The sequence below is a fragment of the Monodelphis domestica genome, chromosome 4 (assembly GCF_027887165.1).
Source record: "Monodelphis domestica isolate mMonDom1 chromosome 4, mMonDom1.pri, whole genome shotgun sequence".
NCBI lineage: Eukaryota > Metazoa > Chordata > Mammalia > Didelphimorphia > Didelphidae > Monodelphis > Monodelphis domestica.
The window spans coordinates 299,958,342-299,985,601 of NC_077230.1; the positions used below are offsets into that span (position 1 = coordinate 299,958,342).

A 27,260-nucleotide genomic window follows, 5' to 3' on the forward strand; every position below is an offset into this window, starting at 1 on the left:
AAGAGGTCAAAGGGGATTGAAAGGTTCATTTTCTGTTTTTCTTAAAGACTACATAGCAGATGCCAAAGCCACAGAAAATTAAATGTTACTTGTACCATTTGAGTCTTACAGAACTTAATGTGGTTCATGAAACTAACCATGATTTTCACTGAAAAAAATACTCATTTTTCTACTTCCAAAACTTTTGGCTTTATGACAAGAGGTTACAAAGGTTTATAAGATTGTGTGTGTGTGTGTGTGTGTGTGTGTGTGTGTGTGTGTGTGTGTGTGTACAAAATTTTCTCTCTGAAAAATTTAACTTTTTTAATAATAAAACTAGATTTTTCCATTACATTTTTCTTTCAGCTGGGGCAGTTTGAAAGAAGTTCTTGCTATGCCAAGATTGAGAAATCACCTCATGCATTAAGATAGCAGGAAGCTCTGATTCAGTGCTAACTAATCTCTTGTGTAGATAAGGTTATTTGCTACTTTAAGACAGTAAACTTAGATTGTAGACTATCTGAGATTAGACTAGGCAATTGATCTTCATTCCTATCCAGCCAGTACAGCAGAAATATTCAAGTAGCTGTCCAGCACAGGAATTCAGATACGAAACGCACACTGGTACATTTAACATGTAAAGTGTCTAACTCCCAAGAATTTTCATTTTCTTATTTCTTATGCATCATTTTACCATGTTGGAGCCACTACTTTATGGCAGAGAATCAGTCTTAGAACTTAGAACTGGACTAGAAGTCATTTATTCTAGCCCTTACTTGAATTTACCAAAAAAAAAAAATTCCTTTTTAATGAATCTGTTATAAAAAGGAGCAAAATCATCAATATCCAGAATATGACACTACCAATCCTAAGACATATTAAAATAATTTCAGAGCTGAAACTATTGCCCAGAATTCAGACAAGACTTTAGATGTCACAAATTTCTTTACTATTTTAAACAAGCAATTTAACCATGAAGACAACCCCAAAAATTTCAGCAATTCTATTGTAGCCGTATTATTTTTAAGTGACTCTAAATGAACAGCATATTTTAGATTATGTTCAACAAAAGCCAAACACGGAACTTATGATAGCATTTAAAGTGTATAGAACAAAGAATAGAGGAATGCCTTAATACCATAAGGAACTTGGCACGAAAAAAGCTAAAACTCTTTTGCATGACATCTATTTGCTGGGCCATTAGCATAACTGATTTTTCTTTAACATTAAAAAATAATTTAAAGGAAATTACTGGATAGTTTGAATATTTACCAGGAAAAATTAAGCACCACAGAAATTCCTACTGTCAATATTTATAAGGGAACTACATTTTCAGTGGGCCTCCCTATGCTGCATTTTACTTGACACTGGCTTCTCCAAGGGGTCATAGTTTAACAGGGCACATTCATTTATCATTATGCCTGTCACCAGGCGACCTTAAGGAGCCTACCCTTCCAATGACCTACACCCATGTGCAGCTTCTTTTCGTGTGACAGCCTCAGTTAATTAAGGTCCGTCAGGGAGAATTCTCTCGCCGACAAGGTGTTGTTACCTTCCTCCCAAAATGTTCTTACTCCCAACACTCTAGACCTCTTTTTTGGACAGTTAAGAAAATAACACTCTCCACAGAACTGTGTGACAACATGCCATTTTAATTTACCATATAATTCCAAGTTATATGAGTTGCTTTACAGGCAAAGAATTGGTTGATGGTAGATGGAAGATAAAATTTATAAAGTGTTCCATGTAGATCCTTCATAGGGAATTGAGCAAAACAAAAGTTCATCACTCCCACGAAAATGCTTAAAAGGCAATTTTGTCTCTAGAAGGGTTATTTCTCTATTTTCTGTATTAATTAGGAATAATTGGTAATATTGGCCAACTTATTAACAAATTGTATATTGCTATATTAAAGTGCTATCTTCCATTGAACAAGAAGTTTATGGATAACTGTCAATTGCATTATAACATTTTCCAGATTGATATATGAATCATTTTCAAGTTAGATTTTCTGCATATCTATTGAACTCTGGTGTAAGAAAGCCTGAAAACCGGATGCCTTATAGAACAAAGATGATATTTCAGTAAATATTGACACCTAGATAGGCGAAAGGTCACATAAATAGCATTTGAGTTATGTAAATAACTCACTTCAAGTACATTAAAAAAAATAAATTTGCCAATTTTTCTAGTGCAATAATTCTAATCCCCCCTCTTTTTTAAAAAGTCATAATGGAATTATTTGGCAGTTGGCCAAAGCATATGATTCCCTTATCAGAAGACTACTTTAAATGTACAATATACACATATATAATTACAAAGAAATCTAATTGTATGCAAATAAAGATGTAATTTTTTTCCACTCAAGTTCATGGACCCCTTGAAATCTATCTAATCTATGGACCCCTTAGGCATATTCCGATAGGCCCCAGGTTAGGAACCTTAACTCCAGTGCTTGGTCAATATTTAATTTACCATTAAATCAGTACGTAAGTCAGAGGCAGCTTAGTCAGAAAGAACATTGGAGTAGGAGTCAGAAGCCTCCTGATTCTGCTTCTGGTTCTACCACTGCCAAGTCTCATGACATTGGTCTGGTCCCTTAACCTGAATGTTGATTTCCTTATCAGGAAAAATTGAGATGATGATAATAACTGTCCTGACTGTCAAAAATATTCATTTGTGTCTCCTCATTTGAATAGTGAATATGGTCATTTATGTGAGAGTGCCTTGAAAACTGTAAGGAACCATACATACATATATATATATATATATGGGACCATGCATATATTGAGACATAGTCCAGGTGAAAGTTTGATTGCTTTATTATTTGATTTTAGATTTCTTGATGACTTAGGATGACAAATTTTGATGCTATAAAGGTACCACTATCTAGTATTTTCTTTACATAATTTTGTGTTTTCACAGATATTGGAGTGTGAATGTGTTCTGGGCAAAGGTTATCCATCTCAAAGTCTTAACCCTGTGCAGCAAAGTTGATCTTACAACATTAACTGTTAGGACAGGACTTGGTCAGGACACTATCATTGTCCCAGTTGTCTCTTTCACAGTGCTCTCTGGGGCTATTCCTTTCTTTGGGAAAAGTGATAGCATGTTCCTGAAATTACATGAATATGCTTTATGTATTCCTCCTGGATTCCCTTGGGAAGAAAAATAAGAGGGAAGAAAAGGGAAATATTTTATTAGTGCTTTCTTTCCCCAGGTGTCTAGACAGCCAGTATAGCATGCTACTGGAAATCCAAAACCCGAATTCTATTTTTCCAAGGTGGGATGATTTTAAGTATTCTGTTTTCTATTTTGATCATCTGAAAACCTGAATTCTAATTCATGCTTGGTCCCTTGACCAATCTTCTGATTCATTTAAAATTTCCTTGTCTTAGTTTTTTTTTTTCAGTCTGATTCTTCCTGGGCTGTGATGTTTTTTAGCAACTAGAAACAGATTAAAAAATTCTTGATGATGTTTAAAACATTACATTCTAAATACATAACACTAGTGATATATAGCACACATGAGCATTACTGCCATTTGGGTTCTGAAGAGAAGACTGAAGGAAAGTTTATCTTTGCCCTTCTTTTATATTTAAGTTCTCTGCTAATTTCCCAGCTAAAAGGTTTTTATGATCTATCCGTGTAATGCTAAGATGAGACTTTATTTTTGTTTTCAGAAAAGAAGTCATATTGGAAATATTTACTAGGTACCTGAGGATCATAAAGTTCTTGTTTTTCATTTTCTCTTTCCTCTGTTTATTTGTTTAATCTACCAAGAAGAGATCTTTCTGTAGTGCTTGAGCCGCAAGCCATTGGAGATGTTTTTAATATAGATACTAATGGAGGCAAATTAAGAAAGACCTTACTATCTTTTTGCCACAAATAACATATTCAAAACCTCTGACCTTTGGGCTTTAGGTTGCCAACCCTCAGCAATAAAGCTATCCATCACAGGAAATCCTTTCCTGAATGCTATGTTTGCATACATTTTAAGGCTCATTGAACACTACTAGACCACTGTGTTTTCTATTGTCAGATTAAATTTTGTTTTAAATTTAACAGGCTGAAATGTAATGGATTTTCGCTGCACACACTTTGGTGGGTAATCCTCCTTAAACAGAGGAATATGCCTATTGACCAAACAGGTCTTCTCCATACTGGATTCCTATGATTTTAATATGTTCACAAGGCTCCTTTGGGTAGTAAATATTTTAATTGAGGCGCCTTTCTAAGATTTTTACAAGCATTCTTCTGCTTATATCCATTGGAGGAATTATGTTTCCATCATAAATGTTATTTTCCAGAAAAGTGATACATTAAATTACTGTAGTCAGTATATCTTATCATATAGTTATAGTTCTTAAAAAATGTCTGGCCACTTGAAATTATTAATAGTCTGGAAATACGAATGCTCCCAAACAATTAACCTATGCAGTGCCTTTGGCCTGAACTTTTTACATTTTTAAAAACAACCTAATTATTCTGTGTAGGAAAGAAGATTTTCAGAAATTACAAAACACCATGTTCATGCTTAATTAGAAATGGATTAAGATCTGATCTAACGTAGGGTCACTTAAGGAGCTAAGTGGTGCAATGGATTGAGTGCCTAGCCTGGAGTCAGGATGACTTTCTTCCTGAGTTCAAATCTGGCCTCAGATAATATCCTAGCCTTATGACCCTGGACAAGTAATTTAACCCTATTTGCCCCAGTTTCCACAACTGTAAAATAGCCTAGAGAAGGAAATGTCAAACTACTCCACTATCTTTGCCAGGAAAATCCCAAAACATGTCATGAAGAGTTGGACATGACTGAAAATGACTAAATAATGAAAAAAAAAGTCTACTTAAACAAACATAACTTTGTAGAATTCTTGTCTCCTATTTAGCTTTTTTGGCCACTTTCCCTTATACCCAATTGCTTTTGTTTTCTACTATATTCCCCAGTGGCTCACAATCCCTTTCCTTCACCTTTCACTTTGTCTTTCCTTTATCTCTCCAGAACTTTAGGTTTTCTTCTACTCCTTCATTTATCTACTCATCTACTCAATTTCATTAGAATTCAGGAGAATATAAAAGACTGCCCACTAAAGAGTTAGAGGCATGGGTTTAATCCCTTTATTCTCCTCACCGTGCCTTCTTTAACACATCTTTGCCTTTATCCCAGTTTGTTCTTTCGTACTCATCTAATAAGCCTTTCTGCCTTTATGACATTTCTTTTCCTTTCATCTCTAGTCTTTAAAATAAGGGAAAAAACCCATCAATTTCTTCTTCTACTAAACCTTTTTGGTTTACAAGTCACTTTAAAAAGAGCAAAGCACCCCCCCCCCCCCAGGCATCCTCCATACCATTTACTTTCAGTCACCTCTGGAAAGGAAAAATCCAAAGCAAACAAAAAACCCAACTCTTCTCCTGGATGCCCAATCCTATTTATTTTGTGCATTAGTGTAGCAATAGCATGGAAGATAGAGGTATGGATGGAGAGGGGGCAACTCAGATTTCTAGTGAAGGGTTAAACAAAAGAAGTCAAGAAATGGCACTAAACCATATGCTCAAATGAGTTATCCTTTAGGGAGATTGTTCCCATCTGCCATGCCTGCTTTTCCCCACTGTATGCTCCTACCCTCTTCAATCATCCTCTTTTAGCCAAGAGGAGAGTGGCTGGTTGTGAACCTCATCCATACTCCAGTACCTTGTAAAGAATCTAGGCCACCTTGAGGGCACTGTTTCAGGAGTAAGAATAAATAAATATGTCAGTCACTTTGATACAGTGCTTTAAGGCTGATGAAGCACTTCCCTCATCATTGTCCTTTGAGGTGGATAGTGCAAGTCAGTTATTATCAACATTTTGTGAGACTGGAAAAGTTGTGACTTGCCATAGCTACAAATAAATGTCAGATTCAAAACTAGTCATCAGTAATTCCTATCACATTGACCTTATTTTTTGGTCTGGATGTGTGACTTAATCACAATAGAGAATATAAAAGTTCCTTCTACATATGCAAAGTCATAAACATTCCATAATTAGTGTCAGCTAAGTGTTTGTGGCACTCTATTATCACAAATTCAGAGACAGAATTTGAACCCAGGTCTTCCTGACTCCAAGGTCAACTCTCTAGGATTAAACATGTTGCACCAGTCAATTACTATTTTGCACATTTTGTTGCACTAGTTTTTAAATGAATATTTTCATTAGAATTCAGGAGAATATAAAAGACTGCCCACTAAAGAGTTAGAGGCAATGCAAAACAGCAGAAAGAGGAGCAGATTTAGACTCAAAAGAGTCTGAGTTCAAATCCCAGCTCTGCCACTGTGCCTGGGCAGATGTACTTCTCTGAGCCTCAAGTGCCAAATCTGTAAAATAAGGAGATTGGATTACATCCTGAAAGTCCCTTCCAGCTCCAAATCCTATTACTCGTGGGCTAATATTTTTCTCTGTGCTTAGAATCAAGTTAACAATTCAGCAGAGAAGAGCCAGGATTGCCCAGAGAATAAACATACCCAGTGGGAACCAAAGGAACATATACTGGGTATCACACCTTACTTTCTAAATATTCTTATAAAGATAGTCTGGGATCAAAGTGGGACTGTGATATCCCTACATGGATCCCCGAGACCCCAGAGACCTTCCAAAATCTAAGGACTTAGTACATTCTTCACTTCTCCTCTTTTATAAGGAACCAGGGAAGTACAAATAGTGAGTGGTCTTGCCAAACAATGTAGAAGATTTCTTTTTCTTTACATACCTGTCTAATCAGATAGTGGCAATACCACTATCAGATAATTTACCGACTTGGGGAAGGGAGGAAAGAGGGAGAGAATCTAAATGGTAAAATATCAGAAAATTGTCAAAAATACTTGCTATTTGTAATTGAAAAAATTTATAAAAATCAAATGTAACTTAGTCATGTATCAATTCTTAGCCAATTTATATTAGTAGAATAAATATCACATGAGACAACAAATAGGATTACATCCAGATGACCTTAATATCAGAAATCTACATGATAGATTAACAAGTACTAAATATATGAGCTTTCAGGAGGGAAATGTTAAAACAATAATTTAAGAGTTATATGTTTGAATTGGTCATTTAGAAGGCTAACATCTGTCTAACAATACAACCAAGAAAATTGTATTCTCTAGATGCTTTCTAGAAACATGAGTTGAAATTGCTTTACAGTAGGCATAATATATATCTTCCATGAATTCTAATAAATGTGACTGTGTCTTGATCTGGAAAAGTACTCTACTCCAAATGACAGAAATAGTAGGGGAAGTAAGCTACACATTTAGCTTCTCTGGTTCACATGTAATGAAAGAATATTTTGAAGTAAGAGCATCCCCATGATCGCTAAGCAAATTTTAATTTTTGATGATGGTGAGAACAATGCTGATATCTGCTGTAATCCATAATAAAATGAAATTAACACGTATGCTATCCTTGATTGAAAAGTAATGGCATGTTCAACTGCAGTTACCTTGCTTCCACTCAAAATAAAAATTCCAGTTTTGCCTAAAGTAGGGCTTCTGAATCATTTTTGTATAGAAGATCCCTTTAACAGTAAGGTGAAGCTTATGGACCCCTTCTCAGAAAAATATTTCAAAATGTCTAACACAGAAAGGATTACAAGAGAAACCAATTATATTCAAATATAGTTATCAACTTATTTGATTATGTAAACATACAAATGTGTATATGCATGTGGATATGTTATACACATATATGTTTTAGATAATTTATGAACATAACACATGCATGTATACATACACACATATGTGTGTGTGGATGCATGCACACACACAGCCAATGGGCTGTGTTAAGAACTCTTAGCAAAGATCCTCCTAAGTGAAGAGCAGTCCTTTGTTCCACTTTCCTTCCCAGTTTTTCAAAATCTCCTCATGCATTCTGCTATCTCTCCCTCATTCAAGATTTTCTTGATACACATTTCCTCCCTTTCTCTTCCTTGTAGAGGTTATTTTAGTAATCTTCTGATTCACACAATTACCACCTGCATTCAGGGTCAGAAAAGTCTCAAGACCCTCCTTCAGCTGCCACTGCCCCTTAAGTAGCAGCTGCACAGAACTATGGATCCTTTGGGGCTCCTCAGATCTGAAAGCTCCTTAAAGGAGAGGAAACAGGATTCTGAAAAGGAACCTGGTGGAAGGAAGCCTGAGTTATATCAAAGCCCATACTGGTTGAATTCTCTGCTTAGGAGAAATCACTGTTAAGGATTTTCCTCACGTCTTTCTCACCCTATTAAGTCAGCCTGAATTATTCCCAAGTCAAGTTATGTGAGGGATGACCATAGGGCTTATATCTGGAAGGTGCCTACCAGATTATCTAGCCTAATAGTATCATCTTTTTAGAAATGATTAATATCTTTTGCTTTAATATCATCTATATTTTCTAATCTGTCCCTCTGAACCTAATCCTCTCAGAGAGATCACCCTTATAACAATAAAACTGAAATATTCAAATGGATCTTTGATCACTTCAATTCCTTCCAACAATGCATGTTGCAAACTCCCCTAGTCTGCCCATCCTGTTCAGCTTTCATCCAGGTGCTTCTAAAGTTCTCTACAGACTATCTACTCCATTATGTCCACTCCAACCAACATCTTGCAAGTCCCCAGTAGATCCTTCTGGCTATCCATTCCTCATTCTTAAATGAAAGTTTGTCTTCTCTTTCTGCCATATAATTCACTGATAATACCCATTATTTTTATTCTTCAGAATTCCTCTTTGACTTTATGTTGCAACCTGTTCACACTTACTCTCTGCCTTTCCATTGCCCTCTGTGTGATGCTCATCTTCAAGTCTTGCTGCCTTGAAGGAACATCAGCCAAATGTTTGTAATAAAAAGATAGGCATTTGCTGTTATGGAAACCTTGTTGTGAGTCAAAGTGCAATCCATAATGAAGAAAAAAATAAGAAAAGAAATACAGTTCAAGAAAACTGATGAAAAGAATAACTGTGACATTCTATGCAATGTTCCATACCCCTAGTGCTCTTACATAGTGTAAAGGGGGTAATGCGGGCTCACTTTTTTCCATTGGAGTCATTAAAATTTTACTGCACTTAGTTTTTATTGTTTTTTTTTTTATTTCCTATCATTTTATAGATGAGATTAAGGGTTTTGCCTGTTTCTTTGGTTCTAGCAAACTCACCGGTGGAATAAGATGCAAAGCTTGGAATTAGAATTCAGGTCTTTCAAATCCAAATCTTTGGTTTTCCCAGTACTGTCATTCTATCTCTCAGATTTAGTATATTTATACTAGTTTCCAATTTTTAGGATTTTGTGGTGGTTATTATCCATCTGCTAAACTGATTTCCCAGAGACAGGGGCAGTGCCTACCATATGCAGCAGTGCACTTCCTCAATTCAGCCTTAGGAAATAATAAGACTCAATTACTTTCCTCATTCTTTTTTAGCAGCAAAGTACCAGAGATGTAATAAAGAAAAGCTAGCACATCTTTACCTTCTTTTTAGAATTTACTCCTTTTTACCTATTCCTTTTTTCTTCCTTAGAAAGGCTAAAAGAATACATTTCAGTTCTCTCTCAATAAGTTTCCAAAGAGGAGCTTCCACATCAGATATCTCATGGCATAAGCCTGGAGAAAGTTGCTGCCCAACCTTTCAACATTAGGTTCCTACTGTCAGGATTGGGAAATGGGAATGTTTCATGATCTATCGCTGTCTACTCATGAGATCAGTTGGGCATAAGGTGCCTAAGGCAGAGGCATTCTGTTATTATTCATAAGAAACCTTTTTACAGTGACTATTATCTTACATACTGATTTTTTTAAAGAAATGTTGGTTGTCTGCAGGGATCAAGGAGAAAAAAACACTACCCTCAAGCAGAGGACAAATGGTGGGAGTAAAAACACTGAGGAAAGGCAGCAGCTTGACTACAGAGATGGAGGGAATATGATTGAGGAAAGACTCTGAATGAACATCCTAATGCAAAAACCAATAACATGGAAATGAGCTCAGAATGAGGACACATGTGATACCCAGAGGAATCAAGCATCACCAATGAGAGAGGTGGGGGGTGAGGGGGAGGAAAAGAAAATGATCTTTGTTTCTAATGAATAATGTTTGAAAATGACCAAATAAAATAATGTTAAAAAAAAAGGAATGTCGGTTGTCATTTTACTGAGTAAATTTCAATTGAATAGTAAAATCTGATCATCTGCTGGCATCTGGAAGTAATTGGTCTTTTAAAAAAGTTATTAATAAGGTATATTAAACAAGAGCTGTCATTATTCTAAGATTCTTTCTTAACTGAGCACCTTGAACAAATGATTAGCCTGCTGTGCATCAGTTTCTCAGCTCTGAAGTGAGGCAAATGGACTTCTAAGACTCTTTCCTTTCAAGTTTTAGGATTCCATAATTATGCTTTCTTTGCATGTTCAGTGTTCTCTTAGGAAGAAGACAACTATTCTCCAAAACTTTGGCTGGCAAAAATCTTTCATTGAAACTACCTGTTTAATGGTAGTAGCAGCAACTAAGGCATCAAAAACTATTCTTAATGGAGAGTTCACCTCAGGTCTGGCCCTTAGAGATTAGGGACTATAGTTTCTTCAGTGACAATCATAGCATTATCTTATGACAATTCAAAAAGATCATATGTTTAGAATTAGAAGGGGTCTTCGAAGATCATCCAGCCAAAACCTCTTAAATCTACTTCAATTTTACACATCAGGAAATTGAGACATAGAGAGATTAAATGAGAAGATAGCAAACCTAGGATTTGAACCTAGGTCTTCTGTCTCCAATTCCAGATTCCAGTTCTTTCCTTTATACTTTTGCTCTAAATCATGTTTGTCTCCTAACTAGGCTTTTCCATAGGCTAATTAACTATGACTTAGGAATTCTCACTACTTTATACAGGCTTCTTTTTCCTGAAAGAAAATGCCCAGGTCTATGAGGTAACCTTAGCATCCACTGTGGCAACAGAGGAGTTGGCTCTGTGAGAAGAAATGGCCTTTGGGTTGTCAGATTTCCTAAGCCCAGTGGGAAAGCCCCAGGCAGTCTTGCTGTATCCCCTCTTCCTGCTCCCAGTTGTGATGCAGGAAATCTAACCCACTATCTCTAGCAGACTCAATGGAACCATTTCCTTAATGAAACCCCACTGCAGTCCCACAAGCTGAGCCAGAGTCCTTCCTTTCAAGTCCTTCCTCAATTACCCCTATCCCTCTTATTTCCTTTCACTCTCTCAGCCTGGCATAAAATCCAGTAATTTAATCATCAGCAGCTTGCAGTTTCCAAGCCACCCAAGAGTGTGAGGAGTGAACAATTGTTCTGGAAAGCAGCAGGCATGATATGTTGTCCTTCCCACATAGCCTCCCCCCAAACATTATAACCACTGAATAGATTTTTCTCTCCTTTGAAGTATTTAAGCCATATTCAGTGTATTAAAAAAAAACATACAAAAGTCATGAATCTTCTTTGTTTTTTCCTAAATTGAAATAAAAAATCAGGTTGAATCTCAGTTGATCTTCAGCAGTGATAAATACACTGAAAATCACAGTTTTAATTAGTATTCAAACAGCATTAGCATTTTTATTAATATTGCTAAATGACAATTTGAATCCCATTAGTAAGAGTAATTTTCTATCCATCCCTAACCTTACCTGATGTATGTACAAAGCCAATGTTAAAAAATAAGCATATTAACTACTTTGTCATATACTATATTAAGTTTTAGGATTCAAATTTTACATAGTCAAATATAAAAGATGCCAAAATAAGGGGTCAAAAATGGATAAGAACATTGATAATTGGGTAGCATACTTTTTAGCATACTTTTCCTTGTTGGTAGTGATTTATTCTTTTTTTAGTCCACTTAAAAGGCATTTTTCCAACATGTCATTTTCAACACACATAATAGTGTCCCCAAAGTAAATGAAGTCATGTCTTGACAGTTTCCTTACTACTATAAAGTAGAACAAAGCACTCTCTTTTTAAAATAAGATAAGCCATACAATGTGGGCTAAACTTGGCATTAGAGGTTCAGTATCCCGTCTCCCTTGAACTGAAACTCTAACTAGAAAGTTATTTTGAGATCAAATTTGTGAACTTTCATGATATGCCACCCCTGCTTACTCTCCCAAGTTGAAGTATATACATTTTCAGTGACTGGTGACACCAAACAATATCATCATGGGCCATGGAAATGTAAATTCTGCTAGTCAAAAAAAAAAAGCAAAATATAACAATTACTGATAGCAGGGGGAAATCTATTACATCCATCAATAGTACAACTCTTATGAAAAATATTCTTTCCAAGAGTCAATTTGCACAGAGAGATAGTCTACTACTGAAAAGCACAGTTAATTAATTACTGTGTACTGAGGAAACCCAGAGCATTCTCAACAGTTCATTCCTTAGATAAGATATTCTTTTAAAAATCAAACAAACTCATCAACACAATTCTTTGCCTATAGTATACATATGTCTACATGTCTATGTATTCCAGACCTCTGAGATGTATGTAAATATGTGTATGAGAGTGAGAGAAAGAGCAATAAAGCCCATACTTAAGAAAATGCTACTTTTCTATAAACTAGAGGAGAAAGGACTACTATTATTAATATTGTAACTTATAACAATAAAGTATTTTTTAGTCAGTTTTGCATGGTAATAATTTGTACCCATACCACCATTAATAGGTAACAAAAGTGAAGCACAGAATAGGATCTGCCCACATTCTATAAATGACAAGGCAACATGAGCAGGATTTATAGATGAATGATATCTTAGATACAAATCTCTCAAATATAAACCTCAAATGTGCAACTCATAAGAAGATAGCATTTAAATACACTTCCCGGGGCTTTCCTTTTTGGGGGCTGATATTGTAACACAGATTGATTCAAGCATAAATCAACTTCTAGGAGAGATATGCCGTTATGAAACACCTGTAAAGACTGTAGATTACAAGATACTGAATGGCTTTAATCTGTTGTGTGTTCAACTCAGATTGTAACTATCTCTTTTTTTATTGGCATTAGCATAGGACAGCAAGCAAAAGATAAGATTTTTTTAAAAAAGAGCAAAAATGACCCCTACTTTAAAATTTAGTTAAGCAAAAATTACTACAACCCTAAAATTTAATTCTCTTTCAATCTGGAAATCATGGTTCATTTTAAATTGGCATTTAGTTTACTTGAATATTTCTTACAGTTTTTGTTTTAACTAGTTATCAATGCAAGTATCTGAAATTCAGTGTCAACTAAATACACACAGCCTTAAATCTATAAATATCTCAAGGACCTTTTCTCCTTAAAAATGACAAAAGATTAACTTTAAAATATTAATCAAATATTTCCATTTTTAGTTTCCAGGTGTAACACCTGAAAGAATAGAAAAAAATGCCATTAAAAAAGACTTATCTATGTAGAAGGTTGCATTATGTTAGGATTTTAGAGGTTTCTAATCTCAGCATTGTTTTTGTTGTTTAAAAGGGTGTTGGAAAAAGATAATGAGAAATCAAGACTGATTTTTACACCATCAAGTAGATAGCCAACTAGAGAGAATTTGGAGTGTGCCTGGATATAGTGCTGTACTAGGTATGATGATCAGAGGTTAGATAGGAAAAGTTTTAATAAGTAAAAAATAACTTATAATCAGTCATTCATTAAGGCAATATTTTATTCCAAATTCTCCTCACTGGATATTTTTTGTTTAAAGACATGAACTACTCAATATTTCTGGCCACCTAAAGTAAAATTAGTGAAATTTAAATGGAGACACTATCCAAAATCTATAAAAATCAATTCCTTCTAATTGATTAATGAGAGCAGATAGAATTTAATGTCCATGTTACAGACTTTAAAAAAATGTTGCTAAGAGCAGAAAATAGATTGTTTAATTTACCACAGTTATTTTGGGAATTTTCCCAACTTTTATGACACTCTAAGACCTTAAAAACCACTCTTGGCTCTGAGTTTAATAGGTTAGCCAGTCTAATTGGAATATTACTTGTTACTCAGAACTGACAGTCTAATTGGTTTTCCCATTGAGAATATTCAACCTTCTAGCTGAGTTTAAGATTAAAGAGCATTTCCCCTTTCTATATTGTTATACCGACATCCCTCCTTATGAAGATTCATATTGACTTTTTACCATTTCTTTCCGCTATGCAAAGGAGTCTTTTAGAGGTATGCTCCTTACCTTCCCCAAGAAGCTAGAAGAATCCCTTCACCCTTCAGATGCTGGAAAAGGAGAAAAATAAAGCACAAATACCAAAACCCTGTGCTAATCTTTCTTGAGTGCCTAGTACTTTCCAATCATTGCATTAACTCTCCTTTACATTCTTGGCCCTCAAATTGTCAGGCCACCTGACTTCTTTATCTCCTAGAAAGACTGATTTTGAAGAAACATTGGATCTCAAAGATGAACTTGTTCCCCTCATTTCTAAGAAGGTATCTATTCAATTATTGAATTCTATTTATTTCTTCCACCAAACCACGAATATCCTACTTCTACTTCTCTTACCTAAAAAGACATTAGGAGAAGTAGCCCTGGGATTCTTTGAAGGTTTTTCGGGCAGAATACAAGTGCTCACACTCCATCCAAGCTGGAGAGGATTTGAGTACAGATAGGAACAGACTGTCCTCCGAGGACCAGCCTACTTAAGTTTGGAGAATCAATGGCTTGGTCACCAAGCGATAATTTTATTTTTCCTTTGGCCACCGCAATTTAGGTATACAATGTCCTAAAGTATTGTTGGGTCGCATTATACATTGATATCAATGTAGGGAGTTACCTACATCCGTGATACTGAGGGTCTCTGAAATATTAAAGTAAGTATACATACGCTACTTCAGTGGAAATCTAAGAAGTAGGGGTTGTAATACCTGGGATTAACTAAGTTTTCAAGGGATTTTTTGTTTCTGACAAGGAGGAGAACTGAACCGCTTTCTTTAGCAGAAATTTGGTAGGAACAGACCAGTCCGCCTGAGCCGAGATAACGGACTGAGATCTCCAAGCCCTGGAGTTTATCTCCAAAGGTACCGGGACTCACTGACTGTTCACGCATGGCAAGACCAAGAATTTCGGTACAAGTTCCTGGGATCAGTCAGGCTCTGGTAACAGACACCACGGAGACCTTTTTGCTTTATCGGATACCAGGCTAAATCTGGGGTCTTAAGAAAATCTGGATACTCTGGAAAATCATTTGGATGTCCTCCAGTAATACAACTCTGGAAAACTGCAGAGTTGAGTTTCTATCCTTTCTTCCTTCAACTTGTCCAGATCTCAACCTAAGAGCTCAGAGAGAATTTGTGGATTAGCTCGACTGGGTCCAGAGAGAGCCCGTAACTCGGTATATATGTGCAGCCCCAAGCCCAAGTCTGGAGTAAGCTCGCTATACCTAGTTTGGAAGCCACTGCACTCCTCTCCCAGCTAAGAAAAGCCAGGTGAAGAACAGAGGGCGGAGAAGAAGGGATTCTGGAGTCTGCAGCGGTGGGAGACGAGCCCCTGAGGTTGGGTACTCAGTTCTTTGAGCTAACCACCCTTGATTTAAGACTTGTAACAACTCCCAGCTCCATAGAGAACTAGGAGCTAGACCATAGCGCAAGTTCAACAGTTTCGAGCTGGACAACACGTCCCCAGCGTCACTGCCCTGCCTGCCAGCCTGCCTGCCTGCCTGCTCACCGCCTCTCCGCCTTCCACACCTGCCGCCCCAGTCTATCCCAGCAACCTTACCTTCCGGTCTTCCCTTGGAAGCCGGTTGGAACCCCATTCCTTTTCCTCATTTCAGTTCCTCTCCCCCGGTCTTGGCGTGCCCTCCCTTCTCCATCCTCCAGTCCCTCCGCAGCTACTGGCTTTGGCACACCAGATGGCGGCCGGCCAAGAGCTCTTACCTGTGAGAAGCAGACAGCCCAACAGGACCGAGAGCGCGGCCCCGGTGACCATCCAGCCACACATGGTAAGGGACCAGCGAAGTGGGTAGATGCCTGTTCCTTCCTATCCCAGAGGCGCCAATAAATAAAGCCGGATGGGTCCCCTAGCGCCCCGGCTCAACTCCGCCAGTGCCCTAGGTTCTTGGTCCTCAATGTTTCACTGTCGCGCTAGGCAGCGTGGCTGCTCGGGCCCGGGAAAAGCGTAACCATCCAATCTTTATATCCCCAAACCCACGCCTGCCTCCAGTCGCTGGTTCGTCTGAGGGTCCCGGGAGCCCGCTGCGCCTGTCTCCCGGACGCGTGCTGCTCTCCGCTGCCACTGCCTCCGCGGTAGCCTTTGCTGCTGCTGTCTCCGCCGCCGCCCGGGAGGAAAAGAGGGAGTGTCCGCAGGGTGCGCTCCTTTTAGCCTCCTGCGGACATCAATTCGGAGCCGAGCAGCGGGCGGGGGCGATTTATAACCTTTCCCCCATCCGATCTCCCTCCTCCCTTGGGCACCTCCTTCCCGTGACGTCAAGGGGTCCCCCACCCCCTTTTATCCGCCTCCAGGACACCCCCCACCCACCCCCTTCTTCCTCTTGGGACCTGCAGCGACGCACCCACTTCCCGGCCTTTCTGCTACTAGCTGGGGTCCAGGAGAGGAAAAGCAGGCTAGAGGACCCGAGAGGAGGGCAGAAGGAGGAGGATTGGGCAGTCTGTGGCTGCACTCCCAAGACTCATCCAGGCTAAGGAGCCAGCAAACAGGTCTTTCCTTCCCCCGCCCTCCATACCCACCTCATCCGGTCCGGTTCAGTCCAGATCCACCCCGACCATGAGATTTCATACAGCTTCCCTCTAACCCCAGATTACTAGGAACCTTGACAGAAGTTGCAAAGAGATGGCAAAGATGAAGCCAGATTCAAACTTCTTGGTTTCCTTGGACCCCCTTCCTCTTTCTTCTTTACCTTCCCCTCCCCCTTCCTGTGTTCGGAAAACCCGAACTACCCTATTACCAGCCTTCAGCTTCCCAGCAGTGACTACTAAACGCCTTCCACCTTCCTTCATGAGTCTACCCTCATAAAGCTTGGGTGTCCTTGGCACACTTTAATTGAAACAATTGGTCTTCTTTTCTCTCTCACCCTTCACCTTCCAATCTTTTCCACTCCAACTAAAATTAAGGATATTATGAAGTATCGTCTGCTATTGCACGGTGAAATGCTCTGTTAGGAACCTAGAGCAAGAACTGCCTGCCAGTGCTTTGGCTGGGATCCGACAACTTTTTAGGAAAAGACCCACAAGCTATATTACAGCGGTGGGGGCAGCCTCTTTGAGAGCGGGCTCTGTCCAAGAGTACAGTGATAACATCTGGGTCTCCTCGAGACCTAAAAGAAGTGCTGGACTCAGCCACACTACTTTAAAAAAATCCAAAATGCCATAATCACTGGAAAAGGTTTAGGGCTGTCTGCAGTAGACTCCTGTGAGAGCTGTGACTTGATCCTTATCAAATGCCTTGATAAAGGACAGTTTCTCTTTGCTCCTTCCTTGCAAGATGAGTTCCTTTGTTATTCGTATAACTAAATTCTATCGGAATTCATGGGTCAAATTAAGTTTAAGACAGTAGATCATTTGCAATGACACCAATTCCAAAATGCTCCCAAATTATGCATCTGTAATCCCCCAAACAGAGAGCATTTTGAACACTTGTTTCTCCAAACCTTATGGAAATACTCTTCAGTTAAAAAAAAAAAAGCCTCATTAGAGTTTTCTAGATAAGGACTATGATAAATGGAAATATAATGGTTCCAATAAAACAGCAAATCACAGCCTCCTGAACACAGCTGGGTTGCTAGTACAAAATCACTGAGACAAAGTCAATGATAAAAAGTCACCTAAAAGGATGATAAAGAAACAGAACTTAGAAATTTTCATCATGGGTCATTAAAATCTGCTTTAGAAAAAACTATGCTCCTACATAGAGCTCACCATTTTCTTGTGGGACAGAGGGAAAGTAGAGGAGAGGAGAGGAAGTCAGAGACTGCCTTCACTCTGGCTGATTTTTCATTTCTTTCCACTGGATACTGCTCTCCTAAGTACTTTCCTTTCCTTCTCTCTATTTTTTTTTCTCCTCAAAATCTGTCTCCTGGTCATTTCTCCTTACATATATTTTGTTATACATTTGTAATATCATTTTACTGTTAACCCAACACAGAGAAAACACTCTAATCTGCTGCCAAAAATGAATCTTCTTTTAGGTTATTTGGAAAGCCAGAATAAGTGTTTGCCAGTTGGATTAACTATCAGATTTGATAAAATGATCTAAGACGCATCAGTAAAAATACTCCCTTTTGGAAACTCTTACATAGGGATTTAAATGTCCAAAAGAACAGGTTCAAACCCCTGGCAAGACTCAGACATCCAAATCATCCTGTTCCTATATATCTATATAAAGTTCACAATTGTGCATATATTTGAAAAGCCCATAGTGTCAGAGCATGAAGAAGCCTTAGAGATCACCTATTCCAATTTTTGTATTTTTTACAGATGCTGAAATTGCTACATAGAGAAGTTAAATGATGTAGCCAGGTAAACCAGGGAATTAAGTAGCAGAGCCAGGACCAGAACTGAAATCCTTTGATACTGCATGCATTTCCCCCTGCCCCCGCCTCCACCCCCTCTACACCAAATGCAGATTTAAAATTACAAACAGTACAATTTATCAATCTCAATTCACTTGGGTAAGTGACAATATTCTCATATGAACTTAAAATGGTAATAGCTACTATGAAATTCTGTTAGTGGTTTCATTTAGAAAGGATTTCTAGCACCTTTCTCATACCTGGATGATCAGAGCTACATCTTAGTCATATAGTCTAATTCCCTCTGCCAACAGGAATTCTGGAAGCCCCAAGTTTGCCCATTTCCCTTGAGAACTTGCCTTTCAGGGAAGTCCCAAAGTGACTTTGTCTTAGACTGGACAAGGGATCTCCAAGAGTCCATTAAGTATCCTGAACAGAAGTAATAGAAATGCTCAAATGCTCAATCACCCTTTTAGTCTTAGAAGTTTTCCCCATTGTATCAGAGATCCATTCCCAAGAAGATCAACACTTGTGCAGGAACCATCCTTTCAGGATCCATTGTAGTAGGCCATTCTCTGATGCCCCAGCCTCTTGCTTTTTCCTCTTTCCCAAGCTTATTTACAATCTGTCAGTATAGTTTGCAGTGCTTAATTCCCCCAAAAGGGATCCCCATAAGATCCCTCTGTTCTATTATTCTTTGTAGAATCATCTAACATGATGATCCTCTCAGAGACACTGTTCCCAGAGCCTCCAGGGTTCAACTCTGTGTGGTATTTAGGCCTTGGCTCTATATGGCAGCAGAATATTAAAAGACTTATCTCTTTACTGATTAAAGATTTGGTTTTGCTGACTATTTTGTTTTTCCAATTTGACACCTTCTTTACAAATGAAACCAAAGCTGGGAGAGAACAGCTGTTTCTCCCAAGGCTGTATAGGTAGTAAGTGGCAGAGCTGGGATTGGAACCCAGGTCCTCTGGTACCAAATCCAGTTAATTTTTCATTTGTTCGTGCTGCCTTCCTGTAGACCTGAATGAGAAAAAGTTATAGTACATACGATTGTTCATCTAAATCAAGTCAGATAGATTTCTCATCTCTAGTGTCAATGGGAAAAATCAAATTCAACATTCTGCAATATGTAAAAACTACTGAAATTGACTTTCTTCTTGATAACATATAAATGAATAGTGTGTTGTCTGCTCGTAGTTAGCAAATCCAAATACATTTTTCTTGTTAACCATAAAAAATTCTCTCTTGAATATTTCTTCTAGCTTCCATTTGGACAAGAACTGTTTTCCAAATGTTCTTAACTCATTTTGGGGCCATTAATCCCTTAGGGAGTCTGGTGAAGCATATATACCTTTGGGAGAATAATATTTTTAGATGCATGGAATAAAATTCACAAGATTATAAAGAAATATAGGTATATTGAAATAAAATTATCAACATTAAAAATGTATATTTCATAGATTGCAATTAAAGATACCTGTTTTTAGACCTTCTCTAGTGGAGTAGTAGGAAGGGACTAAGATAAGTTAATAGTAGTAGTCTCTTGGTAACCGAGGATGACGATTGTCTTTGTGTGCTTTCATCTGTGATGTAGACGAGTGTGCACAAAGACACTTGTGCGTGAAGATTTAAGTGGAAAAGTCAGTGCACAGAGACAGTCCCACTCTCTCGGCGTTGGAAGCCTGGGTCCAGTGGCATGAAAAGTCGTTACACCTGGAGACTTCCTCAGCTGCATTGGATGGCCGTGTTGTCCTTTGTGTTCCAACACGCCCTAAGCACTCCACAGTGCTTTGCTGCGTCGCCATCTCAGCCGTTGAACCTTCTTATTGGTTTCTTCCATCTGTTCAGCCGAAGCAGACTTCACATGCTGGGTGAGCAAAGCCCTGGTTCACCATGGGTCGACGATGACCCGATGGCTACCCTCACAAGGTTTAGCCGGCCTGTCAAAGCCGTTGCCCGGGGTGTGGCCGCTGCCGCATGCTAACAGCTACTGGGAGCCACAAGTGAGAGCTGGGTGTCAGGTGAGGGTCAGAGGCTGGAGAGCTGCCCTCCATACCAGAGATACTACTCCTCCCTGAGCACCCCATACACACCTAAGCTAAGTTATTGCTGGAAAAATGTACAGTGCTTTCAACATCCCTATATTACTTATTTCTATAAAAAAAGTATTATAAATCATATCTAGATTATAAATCATGATGTAGAATTGCAATCTAAATTGCAAATAAACCCCCAGAAAGTAATGAAAAGTCATGTGATGGATGCAAGCATACTGGAGTGGAAAAGATTTTTTATAAATCCCCATCTTTTAAGTTAGGAGGATGAATGGGGTAAATATCTGCCAATATTCAAAATTGAATGCCCCAAAGAAATAAGGCATGATGAACACTATTCAATTTTTAGAGTCAGAAGAGACTTTTGAGATTATTTAGTCATAGGATTATAACATTATGTAATTTTAGTACTAGAAGTAATGTTCTACATATTTTAGTCATTATATCATGGAATTTTGGAGTCTCAAAGGACTTTAGGGATCATCCAATCCATCTTTTTCATTTTGCAAATGAAGATCCTGAGGTCTAGAAAAGTAAATTTTACTCGCCCACAGATAAAGAGCCAGGAATCAATGATAAACTAAATTTACTTACAGGATGAGAATAATAGAGAGTGCCTGGTGCATAGTGGATACTTGTTTCCTAATATCAGTGACACCACAATGTTGGAGTTAGGATAGGAAGGCTGATCAGACCAATACAAGTTGGGAAGGCACTGCCACATGGGTAAAAATGGTCCATTAAAACATTTAGATAGGTATCTAGTGATAATACATGTATAATCCAGTGGAATTGCTTGTTAGCTCCGGGAGGGGAGGCAGAGAACACGAATCCCATTTAACCATGGGAAAATATTTTAAACATTCGAGTAGAAGTGACTCTAGATTTGCACAGGTCACATTTGCTTTGTGCTTCTAAAATTCTGCTTTAGTCATAGAGTATAGCGTCTTCTTTGATTCAAGAACACTATGCTGGATGGTCCTGTGCCAGCATTTCCCATGTCTCACAGTCAATACTAAAATTCTTCAGAGATACCTTGAGAGTATCTTTATGCTGCTTTTTGTGACTGCCAATGTGAATGTTACCTTTTCTTGCTGGGTAATCCTCAGGTTCTTTCTGGGACAATTCAAGTGGAAGCAGTTCAGTTTTCTGGCATGGTGCTGATAGATTCCAGGTTTCATTGGCATACAACATTGTAGTCAGCATGACTTATCTGAAGACCTTCAATTTGAAAGGTCACCTGATGCTTCTTCTCTTCCATACATCCTTTCAGAGCTTCCCAAATGCTATTAGCTCTGGCAATACAGGTATCAACTTCATCACCTATGTGGACATCTCTAAAAGTGTACTGTCAAGATAGGTGAATTTATCCACAGCATTTAAAAGTTCTCCATTTGCTGTGATCAATGGTTCCACTTATGGATGGTGTGGTGCTGGCTGGTGGAGAACCTCTGATTTCATGTGTTGATTTTCAGGCCAAAATTAGCATACACTGCAGAAAATGAGTTCATATTCATGCAAACAGAAAGGCAGTGTTTAATAAATATTTTTGACTGACTGTAATCTAGCTGGATTTCAGTGATTTATTTTATTGTATTCCACATAATATCAAACTTGAGAAAACTTGTTGGCATTTAAGGACTGTTACAATTTGGCCCAATATACTTTTATTAACTTTCTTTCTCATTTTGCACCATTACAAACTATACTTCAGTCAGTCTGGTCTACTTATAATCTCCCAAATGTGTGTAGTTTATTCCTACCTTCATATAAACCTTTTCTCATTCTTCTCTTCCCTTACTAGACTGCCTTCCTCACTTAGAATCATAGAATTAGAGTGGATTTAAGGGACCTTGGAATGCTGCCCAGCTCCTTAATTTAATAGATGAAGAAGAAAAGTGAATTAACTTGCCCATGGTCATACAGCTAGGTAGTGAATCTGGTAGCCTAGGTAGTGAACTTTAGCTGAGACCCTGGTTCCCCGACTCCTCAGACCAGTACACTTTTCACTACACCATTCTGCTACTCATGATTGATGAATTTCACTATCCTTGACATCTGAAAGCCTCATTAGTGACAGTCCAAGTGTTATGTCCAGCTTTGTTTTCCACATTTTAAAGAGATATGGAATAACTGGAGAGAGTCCAGAGAAAAGGACTAAAATGATTAAAGAGGTGAAAAATGGATTCTCTGGGTGGAAAAAAAGAGTTGAGATAATTAGCTTAAAGAAAACAAGCTGGACTCTGTCAGGAAGGGTATTGGATATGAAAGAGAAAGTATGTGTGTAGTCTTATCCTTCTATAAAATAATAATATATTCACATATAGAAAACCAGGTTCATTTATGGTCAACAACCTTAACAAAAACCTAGGAATGTAGATAAGGTCCAGGGAAAAGAAACAAAATAAGCAGGGGATTAAAGCAACTTCCAAATAATGAAAAACAATAAAAAGATAAATACTCTAGACAAAAAAGGTGGGAAAAACTATGACTTAAAGCTATATGATCTAGAAATTTATTCAAAGACTCTGGATTTCTTAAACAGGTTCTCTCTCTGTGTCTCTGTCTCTGTCTGTCTGTCTCTTTCTCTTTGTCTTGCTGTTTCTGTCTCCGTTTCAGATTTTTAGGCATGGAGGTTAAAGGATAATAGTCATAATATATATATATATATATATATATATTTTAAATCATCAGAACCTATGGCCTCTGTTGGTTCACACAATGTCTCTTTCCCCTTTACATAGAATGAAATTATATTGGAATGGCTATCAGAAGTAGACTTGAAGGACGGTGCTCCCAAAATGGCATCCTGAGGTGATTATGTGGGAGAATGATACAAAACTCTGAGAATAATAAACCTTGATGTAGTAGTAATCCTGCTGGCACAGACTCTAATCCTGCATATACTTAACCCCCCCCCCCCAATCTGGGTAATTAGCAGTTATACCATTTGTCTTGATGTTTATGAACCATCTACATGTAGACCTATACAAGAACACATACATAGAGCCTCAGTTCTTTTTTTGGCACCAATTGTCTGAGTTTCTCCTACCTTTCTTTCCTAATATCTTATTATTCTTATCCTTATTATTGCCCTAAGTCAATAGGAGTTTATATGTGTGTGTGTCTGTGAGGTGCTTTCTCAGAAGCTAACACTAGTTCTAATAGTTCCCAAGTACTTGGGGTGGGGAGAGTCTTCCCAATTACTTGTAACCTAAGGATATTGCCTATGACAAACAAAAAGGTAATTATATTCTATACAACACTACCCAAGTCTGTCTTAGTTGTCAAGTTAAGCATGCACACTTACATATATACATACCAATATACATATGTAAGTATACATATATATATATGCATACATATGTATATAGATATTCCTGGCATATAGTAGGTTCTTTAAAGGAATTGTTGGTTGCTTGATAAATAAGTTTGAAACATTTAAGTCAATTTGTGGATGATCAATCCATAATAGATGAGTAAAAGAAATGAGGAATTTGGTGGGCATATCCTTAATTTCTTGAGTTCAAAATGACAGAATACAGCTCTCTAGATGCATACCAATTTCTCTAACAATTTATTCCTGAAGGATATCCTTTTGGCACACTTCCAAATACTTTCCTACAGATTGATAATAATCATTGCTCTTGGGATCTGGTTAACCAGTTAGGAACCTACCAAACTATAATGAGTAATAATGCTTTTGGAAGGAGAATAGTAGAGATTCCTAGAAATTCACAGAAGACCAAATGCAAGGAAGAAAGTAAGATGGCTTTAAAAGTAAAAGGTGCAGATTTTAGTTAACATGCAAAGTAACTAGACATCCTAGTGCAAGAATTGACCTCAAATATATCACTGAGGTTTAGTGGGATGAGAATTGGCTCTAAAAGAGTATACCTTATTTAAAAAGGAAAGGAATACACGAAAGGATTTGACTAGTGGGAGTATTAGGATGGAGGGGGACAGCATTGTACTTCAGAAGATATGTTCAGTAATCCAGAAACCAAAGGGGGAAAAATATAGTGGAAAACAGTTGGGTAATAGCCAGTTAAAACATTAAAATAAGTGATATTGTCATCAAAATCTTCTACAGAACACCAAAATAAGAGAAAATAGATGAAGAAGAAACAGATCACATGGGGAAGTTCAATTATCTACACATCTGTTGCAGCTGTCACTCTGCCAAAAAGCAGAGCAGGTAATCCAAGTTTGGCTGGGTTTCAAAAGGTGGGGGAAATGACAAGGGGAAATTCTATTCTGAACCTAATTCCTACCAACAAAGAGTAATTGGTTGCTGAAGTAGAAATGGTTGGAGCATTGGGAAAATCTTTGCTCCACCTTAGAATTTCTAATAGAGAGAAAAAAATCTGGACACAGCCTGTCATGCACTCTAGATTGGGGGAATGCAGATTTCAGAGGGTTCAGGAAAAGATTAGAATAGGATCCCATGGTAAAATACTGCAGGAAAATAATCAGTCCAGAAGGGATCTGAAGAATGAGATTCTGATGACACAAAGTAGAAAAATTCTGACATGAAAGAAAAGATAAAGGGTTTAATGTGGCTAGGAAAAGAACTAACTCATCAACCAACTTAGATTTCTAAAAGACATTAAATATGGAAGTGATTGCAATTAATGGAGGTCAAATACAAAACCCTTTCATAATGTCATAATAATAGTGCAAATGCTTAGAATGAGCTATCACTAGCAAATAATGCTGAGGATAACAAAAAAGGGTTTTAAAAGCTATATGACAAAAGGAATAGGGGGTTATTGAGTATAGATGCAATGAAGAAAGTGGAGAGAGAACTACTCAACACATGCTTTGCTCTTTTTTCTGTTTGGATTGAAAAGGTCAGAGAACAAAAATGGTTATTAGGGAAGCAAGAACCCCAAGTTAAGTCAAGAAATTCTGAGAGTCCTTGATGAATTAAAGTTACCAACCCTAGGTCTCAGGGACTGGTTTTTTTTTTTTTTAACACAGAAGCTAAGTATGTAATAAATACTAACAACTTGCTGAATTGAATTCAAGGGAAAGAATTGGGAAATGTGATTGTTAAACAACTCTAGTCACTGTTTGAATCTCCAAGTCTAACTGCACCAAGTTATCTTCAAGGGATCTTCTTCCAACAGGAATCTGTGAGGTGAAGTTCTTTTGTATTAACTCCACTCAGGTTCAAGCTGGTAGAGGGCTCTGCTTATTCTATCCTGCTCCATTTGTTTTATTTTCAACATTTTTGTCAAGGACTTGGCTGATACCTGTCATATTATCAAATGAAATGAGACTGAGAGGCCTAGATATATAAAAGGTTGGAGGAAAGAATCAGGATTCAAAAAGATCTCAAGACACAAGAATGATGAGCCAAAGTCAATGAGGCAAAGTTTAATACAGATTAATATGAAATTACATTTGGGGTTGAAAAAGGATATAGCCTGGGTAGGTGACAGAATTTAAGGGAGTAAAAAAATTTAGTAGACTGAAAACCCAAAATGAATCTATAGTGTGTAGAGGTAGCCAAAAAACTGACATTGCCTTGGGCACCATTTTAATAAATGTAGATTATCTGGCAGGAAGGAAGTGATTGTGCTACTGTTCTCTCTTCTACTGTGATTCCTTCTAGACTATTATGTTCAATTCGGTTCAGTTCAACAAAACTTTATTAAGCTCCGCCAGTGTCCCAGGCATTGCTCTAGCCCCTAGAGACAAAACAAAAATCAAAAAACAATCCTTGCCTTAAGAAGCTTATACTCTACTGCAATACAAAAATAAAGATATATGTAAATTCAAGATAATTTGAGGTAATACCTGTTTAATGGTGCAGTTTGGCAGTGGAAAGAATATTTGCTAGCTCAGTGACCCTTGGCAAGTTACTTCATCCTGCTTGCCTCAGTTTCCTCATCTGTAAAATGAGCTGGAGAAGGAAATGGCAAACTACTCTAGTATCTTTGCCAAGAAAACCCCAAATGGGATCACAAAGCATCAGATGTGACTGAACAACAGAGGAAGAAAATTTGAGATGACAATCTCTAGTTAATGCCCTTGGGAATTACTTTGTATTTCTGGGACCAAGTTCTAAAAAATTAAGAGGCTTCCTTTGTGTACAAGTAGCAATAAAAATATTTATTTTCATTTCTAACAATTTAGGTCTGCAGATTATGGCGTGAAAGCAGGAGCATGTTGGGTTTGCAATATTCCTACCATATTTTGTATAATGTAATGATCATAAAAAGTACTATTCTGGTGCTCTTGAGGTGATGTACTCCAGAGACTTGGAAGAATCATAATCAATGGACCATAAGAATATTAATTGGAAACGAACTCAAAAAGGTTTTTTTTTGCTGGTCTAAAAGTTCAACTTGTGATTTTTCTGTTTTATTCATTTGAAAGTTTGTCCATCACCTTTATAGTTATTTTAAGACCTTTCTGGAATCAAGACAATCTAACCTTGATTTTTTTTTCAGTTTCCCTTGAGGTCTTCTGATGAAACATTACTAGAAAGCAAACAATTGTGAAATAGTTTTCTTTATGACAAAACTAAAAGGATGGTATTTAGAACAAATTTGATGAAAAGGTAGAAACATCTAAGGCAAACCCAAAGTATTCTGAAAGTCACGAGCCCTTTTTTGCAATTTTGGAAGCTCATATATTTTGCAACAGCCACTATAAGTGTATATATATACATATACATATACATATTTCTCTCTATATATATATACATAACATATGTATGTAACATATATATGGAAACTCA

General features: G+C 37.6%; 1 protein-coding gene across 1 annotated transcript in view; it reads right to left on the reverse strand.

Moving 5' to 3' along the window:
- FLT1 (fms related receptor tyrosine kinase 1) overlaps positions 1-16,624 on the reverse strand; it is a 201,170-nt gene extending 184,546 nt beyond the window's left edge. The window contains exon 1 of the mRNA XM_007495262.3: positions 15,859-16,624. Coding sequence (XP_007495324.2) covers positions 15,859-15,922 — 64 coding nt within the window. The 5' untranslated portion in view covers positions 15,923-16,624. The remainder of the gene's footprint in view (positions 1-15,858) is intronic.
- Between the last annotated feature and the right edge of the window lie 10,636 nt (positions 16,625-27,260).